The sequence below is a fragment of the Macrotis lagotis genome, chromosome 1 (genome assembly GCF_037893015.1).
Source record: "Macrotis lagotis isolate mMagLag1 chromosome 1, bilby.v1.9.chrom.fasta, whole genome shotgun sequence".
Taxonomy (NCBI): domain Eukaryota; kingdom Metazoa; phylum Chordata; class Mammalia; order Peramelemorphia; family Peramelidae; genus Macrotis; species Macrotis lagotis.
The window spans coordinates 757,855,742-757,865,772 of NC_133658.1; the positions used below are offsets into that span (position 1 = coordinate 757,855,742).

At 45.5% G+C, this 10,031-nt stretch overlaps 1 protein-coding gene across 1 annotated transcript in view; it reads left to right on the top strand.

The window, feature by feature from the left end:
- Nucleotides 1-8,978, top strand: part of HEPACAM (hepatic and glial cell adhesion molecule) — a 31,403-nt gene extending 22,425 nt beyond the window's left edge. Inside the window, exons 2-7 of the mRNA XM_074216413.1 lie at nucleotides 2,209-2,550; nucleotides 3,042-3,323; nucleotides 3,835-3,934; nucleotides 4,225-4,298; nucleotides 4,724-4,794; nucleotides 5,438-8,978. Of these exons, the coding sequence (XP_074072514.1) occupies nucleotides 2,209-2,550; nucleotides 3,042-3,323; nucleotides 3,835-3,934; nucleotides 4,225-4,298; nucleotides 4,724-4,794; nucleotides 5,438-5,740 (1,172 nt within the window). The 3' untranslated portion in view covers nucleotides 5,741-8,978. The remainder of the gene's footprint in view (nucleotides 1-2,208; nucleotides 2,551-3,041; nucleotides 3,324-3,834; nucleotides 3,935-4,224; nucleotides 4,299-4,723; nucleotides 4,795-5,437) is intronic.
- The last annotated feature ends 1,053 nt before the right edge of the window (nucleotides 8,979-10,031 follow it).

Genomic DNA, 10,031 nt, shown 5'->3' on the forward strand with positions numbered 1-10,031 from the left:
GTCTTCAAGCAGAGGTTAGATAAGCATCAAAGATGGACTGGAGGAGGTGGCTACTGAGGTCCCTTTCTACTTTGAAAGTCTGTGATATTGTGATTCATATGTCAGTTCCTACAGGAAACATTTCCTGATCTCTGACATCCCCCATCATAGTCTTTAGTCAACAACGACTTTTCCATATTTGGTGCACTTTGTTTTCACCTCCTTAATATACTTATCATACATGATTTTTATTATAATAATTATTTACATTTGCATCATATTCCCCAACATGACCATAAAGGATGAAAGCAGTGTGTCTTCTGTCTCTCTACAATGGACACTTAATAACTATTTATTCAACATTTACTCAATTTTATTCCAACTCTCTCATTTTACAGATGAGAAGACTGATGTTTTTAAATTTAAGTGACTTAATTAGGTCACAAAGTCAGTTAGTATCTGGATATAGGTTGCAGACCCTTATCTAGTTCATTGTTTTGTTTTGTTTACCCATATTGCAATACAGTTTCCCATCTCTATATAGCAATTTTGGGTAGGATGGGGGTATAATTAGTTCCCTATACCAGACTTGCTCTCTTTTTTCAAAATAGTATTTTATTTTTGCAATTAGATGTAAATACAATTTTAATATTCATTTTTATAAAATTTTGAGTTCCAAATTTTTCCCCTCCTCATTCTTTTCCTTTCCCTCCTAAGATGGTTAGCAATTTGATATGTTATAATTATGCAATTATGTAAAACATAGTTTTATATTACAATCTCTAGTTTTGCATTATTGTCTTAGATAAGGGAACTTCCGCTTGGATGCTAACAATAATAAGCTAGGCAAATAGCAGGGCAAACCCAGTATAATGATGAAGTTTGACTTAAAGCTCTAAGACTACCTATATTTATCTTTTCCTCCTAATGCCCCCTTTTTCTTTCAGATACCCTATACCTATATAGTCTTTCTATCCTCTCCTCTTGTAAAAGCCCCTAAATCAAAACTTTATTCAGGAATTTATGAACAAGATTTATGAACAAGAAAATGAATATGACTTTTACCCCTTTCCCAACAGTATTTGCACTTTAGTGAAAAACGCAGTTTCTTTAGCTTAAGTTTAAAGAATGAAGTCCTAATTGTGATATTTCAGATATCAATTAAGTAGAGAAATTTCAGGGGTAAAAGGATACTTTCCTGTGATTTTTGAAATCAGTTAGTTAGCTTCTAAAAGCAGCCCTTCCTAGCAGAGGGACTTTAATAGGAAGGGGTAAGGGGAGGTATTTGTGTCTAACGAGGCAGGGGGGCAGCCAACTATGTTGTCCCTTTTCCTTAGTGTGCCACCTTTGGAGAGAGAGCCAGGTACAAACACTGAATGATATCATCCCTTCATTGAGTGTGGAGTCCTCTGAAATTATTGGGTAATATGTTTCATAAAGAGGAAAGAAATTCTGCTTTCCTGGGATAAGGGACTCCTAGACGATCTCCTTTGTCTCTTGTGAGCCACTGAATAGTGGTGAGGATAGAAATTTCACCTTATACTTTTGGAGGACTTAAGGTCTGAATTGATTTGGTCAAGAAGATGGAGCTGATAAAGGCAAAGGGTCAAGAGTCCAGAATAATAGATGTATTTGATGTAAAGAGAAAGAAGGAAGATGGAAGCAAGATTGAAGGCAATGGGACAGAGAGAAAAAAGAAAAAATAGAGACTAAGAATAGGGGAAAATGGTAGGAGAAACTATCAGAAAGCAATGTTTAGTGGAAATGGGGATAGTAAGTGTAAAAATGAATGAATGAATAAATGAGAAAACATGTAATGATCTGATACAGTGCTTAACACTATATGAGAACTAGGTATACAAATACAAAAATGAAAACAAAACAATCCTTGCCTTCAAGTGACTTACATTCTAATAAAGAGTAATAAAGGTAGAAAACACATAAAAAGACTGTAGTGACTAAAAGGAATATTTCGATTTGGAAAGTTACAGGAATGTTGAGTAAACCATAGGCAAATAGATTGATACAACCCTTTTAGTAATAATAGCAGTACTGATTTTCTTATGGTTCCAGAACTTGAAAGCAAGGGAGTGGGGGATAGGGATGGAAGGATAGCAAGACAGAAAGGTGGCCATTAAGATGATGTCCAACCCAAAAAGATAGAGGAGTGGAGTGTCCTCTGTGGAAGAACTGACACTGTCCTCTTTCTCCCTGGATGCCTCTTCCTAGGCTCGCTGGAAGGGGTCAACATCACAAGCCCAGTGCGTCTGATCCATGGCACTGTGGGGAAGTCGGCTCTGCTCTCTGTGCAGTACAGTAGCACCAGTAGTGATAAGCCAGTGGTTAAGTGGCAGTTGAAGAGGGACAAGCCAGTGACAGTGGTACAATCCATTGGAACTGATGTCATTGGCACTCTCAGGCCTGACTACCGTGACCGAATCAGACTCTTTGAGAATGGCTCCCTTCTCCTCAGTGATCTTCAGACATCTGATGAGGGCACTTATGAGGTAGAGATTTCCATCACTGATGATACTTTCACTGGAGAAAAGACCATCAACCTCACTGTGGATGGTAAGATTCTGAAGCTAGGTGCCTGAAGAGAAGGGATGGATTAAAGTCTGAGGACCAGGGATGATACTGAGGCTGTCTAGGTGGTAGAATAGAATGAATAGCTTCAGGATGAACCCTTCAAAATTTTTTTCTATGCTCATAGGCCACCCACATGAAGAGAAGCAGGAACTGGGGATTGGGTGGTTGGGGGTTAAGAACCCGGTCCAGTGAACCAGAACGGGGGGGGGGGGCAGATTGAATTTAGCCAAAGCTTCCTTTTTAAAAATCTTAACTATTTTAAATTGTAAAGTCCAATATCCCTGAGCAAGGGTGAGGGCCCTGGGGTTTCAATCAAAGGACAGATAAGGAAAATATTAGACTATATGATCCCTGAAGAGTCCTATCAGTCATAGATTCAGTAATAGGAAGAATCCTGGTGAACCACAAGCAGAGAGTGGGAATTGTGAGCTCCTGTGTCTTTAACCCAATCTTCTTATCCTTGCTCTGTCCAGTTCCCATCTCAAAGCCACAGGTAGTGGTGGCTTCATCTACTGTCCTGGAGCTCAGCGAATCCTTCACACTTAACTGTTCCCATGAAAATGGTACGAAAGCCAACTATACTTGGCTGAAGGATGGCAAACCACTCAGCAATGACTCAAGGATGCTCCTCTCCCCTGACCAAAAGGTGCTCACCATCACACGAGTGCTTATGGCAGATGATGATATCTATAGCTGCTTGGTGGAGAACCCTATTAGCCAAGGCCGAAGTGTCCCCATCAAGCTTACTGTGTACCGTGAGTATCATTTCCTGGAAAAATTCAGAGATCAGAAGGGGAGTATTCCCAGAGCAAGAGGCAAAGATTCTTCCAGCCTAGGTGCCACAAGACCTCATGATTAGATTTGTATTATAAAGACAAAGAGCAAACTTTACTCATTAACTACTTGGTAAATATGGTAATGAATAGAAACAGAAAGAAATGGGCACCTCACAAGCAGTGACATTGTCCTCTTTGGTATTCCCTATTCCCTTCATCCCTACATTAAACTTTTTTTAGAGTTATTTTTTTAATTAACAGAAATTGATTTTTCTTTCCCTCCTCTGTCTCTCCATTGAAAAAGAAAAAAAAATCCAAGACTTGTGACACAGGAACAGTTAAGAAAAACAAATACTCAAACTGATCTTGTCCAAAAAGAACATTTCAGTCTGTACCCTGCCTATAATCCATCACCTCTGTGAACCCTTTCCCTACTTCCTTGCTATTTCAATCTATACCAGTTCTTACCTCTCTACCTATCTTTCTCTAGGGAGAAGCTCCCTCTACATCATCCTGACCACAGGTGGCATCTTTCTCCTTGTGACTTTGGTGACAGTCTGTGCATGTTGGAAACCCTCCAAAAAATCTGGGTAACTACTGAATTTTGTATCTTGGTCCAGGATTAATGTTACCTTCTGTTCCTCTAACTCCAAAGATCCTAAAACTATTCAATTCCTGTAATGTAGCATCTCCTTGTAAATAAATAACATTGCTGAATATGAAGTATCTTCCTGTTCTCATTAACCCACTCTTCTTTCTTCACCAACTTACCATCCTTCCTGTCCCCAGGACCTCTAAGCCCACCAAGTCCTTGTATCTTCCAGCCCTTCTCCTACTCACCCTATGGCTCTACTCAAGGGATTCCTGGGCTATTTTGCAGAAAGAAGCGGAAGCTGGAAAAGCAGGGTTCTCTAGAGTATGATGATCAAAATGATGACCACCTGAAACCTGAAGGTGAGAGGAAGGAAGAAACTGGACCCTCTCTTTCCCATTCCATCCAGGTCAGATGAAAAATAGAGCAGCAGTGTAACTCAGGTGGATTGTTCCTTCTTTGTCTTGTTCTTCTGTATTTCCCAAGGACCAAAGTGATTCTAAGGTGTGGGAGCAAAAGTCCATACAATTCAAGATCAGTATGAAACAAGAATGGAAAGTTTCTCCTGGTTTTGTAGTAGGGTCTGCTTTGGAAAAAATTGAAAATCATTTGAGTCATATATTACTGGAATATCAGAGATGTGACAGAGATAGATGTTTTGATAAAGAGAGGCTTGGATTCAGGAGAGACTGGAAAGTGCCCAAAGTGAAGAGCACCATGATACTGGTTAGGTCTGCAGTGTGCAGGGATGGGTAGGTGACTCCCTCAATCTCTCTCCTTTGTGCAGTAGAGACCCTCCCCCGAAGTGGAGAACATGAGCGGAAGAACCCTGTAGCCTTGTACATCCTGAAGGATAAGGTGAGGACGAGGGGCAGGGAGCCCGTGGGTCAGGGAGTCCAAGGAGCCCGGGGGTCAGGGAGTCCAAGGAGCCTGGGGGGCAGGGAGTCCAAGGAGCCCAGGGGGTCAGGAGGCCCAGGGAGTCTAGGGAGTCCAGGGGGCCTGGGTGCCAGGGGGCCAGGAAGTCCAGGGAGCCAGGGGGCCAGGGAGTCCAGGGTGCCAGGGGGCCAGGGAGTCCGGGGAGCCAGGGGGGCCTGGGAGTCCAGGGAGCCAGGGGGGCGGGGAGTCCAGGGTGCCAGGGGGCCAGGGAGTCCGGGGAGCCAGGGGGGCCGGGGAGTCCAAGGAGTCCAGGGGCCAGGGAGTCTAGGGAGTCCAGGGGGCCGGGGAGTCCGGGGAGCCTGGGGGGCGGGAGTCCAGGGAGTCCAGGGAGCCAGGGGGCCGGGGAGTCCAGGGAGCCAGGGAGCCAGGGAGTCCAGGGAGCCAGGGGGCCGGGGAGTCCAGGGAGCCAGGGGGCCGGGGAGTCCAGGGGGCCGGGGAGTCCGGGGAGCCAGGGGGGCCGGGGGGCCAGGACTGCTGGCGGCGGGATTCCAACTTGGCGGCCGGGCCGGGGCTGGCAGGGAGGGGCCGGGGGCTTGGCGCCCTGACCCTCAGCGTCCCGTTGCAGGACCCACCCGAAGGGGAGGAGAGCTCCGCTCCCGAGCCTCGGAGCAGCCCCGAGCCGGGCCCGCCGGCCTACGCCCTCTCGGCCGCCGCCCCGGGCCGCTCCCCCGGGCTGCCGATGCGCGCGGCCCGCCGCTATCCCCGCTCCCCGGCCCGCTCTCCAGCCGCCAGCCGCACGCACAGCTCCCCCAGCCGGTCCCCGAGCTCCCCCGGCCGCTCCCGCAGCTCCACGCGCACCCTCCGGACTGCGGGCGTGCACGTGATCCGGGAGCAGGAGGAGGCCGGCACCGTGGAGATCAGCGCCTGAGCCCCGCCGGCCCTGCCTCCACCTGAAGGGACTCGAGCCCCCCGCCGGGGCCAGGCTAGCCTGGCAGAGGGCAGAGTTTGCCGGGGGCGGTCGCGCGTGTCTGAGGGGCAGCGTGGGTGGAGGGGTGTGAGGGAGTGGGACTGGCCGAGAAGCCGAGCCACGGGCGGCCGAGCGTGCCCCGGTGCCTCCGAGCCTCCCGTCCACGGCTGGTCCCCGTGGGCCGCGGCAGGCGCGTGTGGATTGTGCCCTCCCAGGACCCGCCTCTAGAGGCCTGCCCCCACTGGAACCTTACGGAAACTAACCCCAGCAGTCCTAACACTCCGCACGGGCCCTTTCACCTCCCCTTCCCTGTTCTCAGTATGCCCATCTTGGGGAGCTCCTTTTTTTTTTTTTTTTAAACTAAACAGGACATTGAAACACAAATAAGAGAGCTCGATTTGCCCTAGATCACCCACTAGTCCAGGCGGGAACTATGTGTCCAGCCCGTGAGGAGACTAAGCTGCCCACATCCTGGGGGAAATCAATAGGTGGGTGGCTTTTATATCAACTCATGCAACTCCCCACCTCACTCCCCAGGAAGGTGGGTATTATTGGGCTGTTTCTTTTCTGGGACTGTCATTGTGCATAGCTCTGAGAAGAGACTAGAATCCTAGGTTCTGCTTTAGGGTAGAGAGAACTCCTTCCCCCCCACCTTATTTTTTTTTTTTTTTTTTGCAAATGGAGTTAAGTGGCTTGCCCAAGGCCACACAGCTAGGCAATTAAGTGTCTGAGGCTGGATTTGAACCCGGGTACTCCTGACTCCAGGGCCAGTGCTGTAGCCACTGCCCCACCTAGCTGCCCCAAGAATTACTTTTCCTAGCGCCTCATTCACTGGGGATCTTAGGCAAGTTTCTCCATCTCTTTAGGCCCCAGTTTCCTCATTTGTATGTAAACCCATTCCCACGGGTTATTATCTGTAAAAAACGATGAGTTTGTATTAGATTGTCTCTAAGGTCTATTTACATTCTACCCACCTATTAGACTACGAGTCTGTGCTAAGGTGAAGACGAGGTGCCATTGGCCCTGGTTGACTCTTATTCACCAAGTATTCAGTCTCCTTAGAAACTGCAACCTCCTAACCTGGGTCCTACAAAGAGGAACTTCAAACCCTGGGATCTGAGAAAGGCGTGCCTTATTATCAATCGTCTCCCAATCTGCCCCTTCTCTACTTCCTCAACACAACACAGGGCAGTCTTTCTTGTCCTTGTTGAAGAGGACACTGTACTTGAGGAGAAAGGGTTATGGACTTTATCCTTTGGGAGCATAGATTCTACACCATCCTCTAAGAAATGTCTATTCCCATTGAACCTTCCTCTCTCCATCCCAAATTCCATATCTTCCTTCTCACAACAAACACTTGCAAACAATCAGAATCCCTGGGAAAGGAACAAGAGGCCTCTATGGCACAGACCTTGTTAACTCTTTTTCTCATATTTGGAGAGGAGAAAACAAAGGTTCCAGTATTTGAAGTGGATTCCCAATGATTAGGAATCCAGAGAGGTTGGGCAGATCATGTTCTGACTCTTGGCCCCTCCCACTCAATCTCCCTCTCTCAGACACCTGGGTCCTTGGGAAGCAGGGAAAGAGCATCTTCCCTAATTGAATTAACAACTCAGTAGTGAGGGACTAGGCTTGATCCTTATGTGGTTGGCCTGTAAAGTTTCTGCCACCCATTCTGTCCATAGAGAGGCAATAATCTACTGTGTGTGGAGAGAATGCAATTAAGAAGTGGAAAGTAAGGGAGGCCCCCCTCAAAGGAGCCAGGCTCTGTGCACTCAGTCTGACCTCCCCTATGCTTCCAGGGGCTGGAACACTCCCCTTGTGTTATCCCTATCACAGCCTCCTGTGAAGAATGCAGCCTTGCCCTTAGGCAAACTACCTCCCAGAAGCACTGGCTCCTCTTCCAGGTACTGATTCAAAGGACTGAAGCCCTTTGGCCCTAGACATTTCACTTTTTACTGCTTTGAAAACTGATCCTATCCCCAATTTCTGGCACCATGATTCCTACATCTCCACCCCTGATCCTGCTTGGCAAACTGAGTTCAGAAATCCCCTGTACCCCAGTTTAACAATCCTGTGATGTTCTGGGTAAATACTAATTCTTCCCATCATGCAATATACCTTCACCAGTTATGGGTTATCTTTGAAGTTCAGAACACTGATTTTTTTCTTTATAGCCCCTAACTTCAATCATATACTTTGAAGATAGAAACTCAATCCTGGTCTGCTGCAGCCCTTATCCTTCCTCTTCTATCACTACACTGAGCAATTGCTTCAAAGTTTGTTGCTTCTCAAAGATCAGCTCATCTACTTACATCCCTGGTCCATGTCCACTGTTGAGCCAGTCCAGAGGGTGTTTGCACCAAAGCCTATGGGCAGTAATAATAGAACCTGGGGTAGAATCCTGCCCTATTTTTTTTTCCTTAAATGTCACTATCCCAGACTTTTATTCTTCTCCCTTATTTTGATTTTTTGCAAACCACAACATATTTAAAGAGGAGTAATTAAACCTTGATGTGGCTCCTGTTATAAGAATTAAAGGTCCATTCATTCTAGCAAACTGAAAACATATTTTTGATTCTCCGAATCACCCCGATTTGTAGAAATGAATGTTAGAGAATCAGCTTCTAGGTTGGGAGGTATATATTTTGTCCTCTTCTTTTTTACCTTGTTTCCTGGCAACTCTACTCTCTTCTCCCACCCTTCCCATTTTCACTAAGCCTGACGTAGTTATGCTTCAAACACATAGTATATAAGGGGAAACAAGTCATGAAGGTTTTTGACAGCTTTAATTCCATTCACCTACTTCTGGAAGCAGGAGGGGAGCAAACATAAAAACACCTTATACTACCATCTTCTTTGTCTCTCCCTTTCCCTTTTCTTTCTTCCTTTTTCCTTGGAGAGGCTGCTATTATTCAGTGGAAAGATCCCAGTTCAAATCCTAGCATTGCTACATACCATCTATATGACCTTGGGCAAATAAATTACCTTTTTTTGAGCCTTACTTCCTCATATGTAAAAAACAGAAATGATAATACTTGTATGGTACAGGGGTAGTACCTAAACTTCTCTCTCACCCATCAACACTTCTCTCTCAGGATAGGCTTAGTCGTGCAACCTGTACTCATAAGGTAGGTTGGACAGTTTGCAGGTGGGGTGGCCACTTCTATAACTTACTCAGAGGTCTAGGAGTAACCCTGATGGTGGAACTATAATTCTACTCCTATACATTGTAGCTCCTGAATGCTCCCCACTGTGCTTCTCATTTAACAAATCAGTCAATGGAGCTCTATTAACCCTTAATTAGAAATATTTATTAAACAGAAGGCAAAACAAGAATAGTAACATACCATACTACTCCTCAAGCAGGGACATATTTTCCCTCTAATGCATAATATTCATGGAAATAAAATGGACACAAAATTATAGAACCATAGCAGGTAAATGTGTGGAAAACACATGTCTGGGGCAGCTGACAACTTTGTACTGTGGACTCAATGTCCTTTGTCTTCCTCAGGAACAGTCTGTACAATTCATTGCCCAGTAGAGCTGCTTCTTTGCTAGTTGCTCTTCTTGGGCAGCTCCTCTTTCTGGGATACCAAGGCAACTATGTAATTTCAGTAAAGCAGAAACCCTAAACCTGGAATCTGCATAAGTTTTCTAGTCCTCTTCCTTCTCCAGGCTCTAAGAGATTTCTACCTCTCAGGCAGCGGTAATTCAGAAAAGAATGAAAGTCTGTTTCCTTCTCTAATTATTTTTATCAAGCAGCAGGTGTCAGTACAAGCTCTGATTTGATTTGATCAGAGCTCTATCTCGTATGAGGGCTCAACTCAACAGACCCCAAACAAGGTTTCTTCAGTAAGATGACTCACTTCTAACTCGAGGAGGTACATTAGAATCTATATTTCTACTATCTCCATAACTAGGCAATTATGTTTTTGTACCACACTCAACAAGCAGTTCTAGAAATCAGTTTTCTAGTGAGTCCTAAGTCTCACGTCTGTCATACACAAATTAGATGATGAGAAATGGATACTTTGGGCATATTTAATGAGAGTATCCAGGTGCTGGATACCTTTTTTTCACCTTTTTTTCACGACTGTCCTTGTTTTTATCCCTTGCTTTCATCTGAAAGGGATATCCCTTTTCATATTCATTACCTCACAGGGATGCTGTGAGGATCAAATGAGATAACATGTATAAAGCGCTTTAAAACTATAGAGATGTAGTGCTATATAATTGTATGCTATTA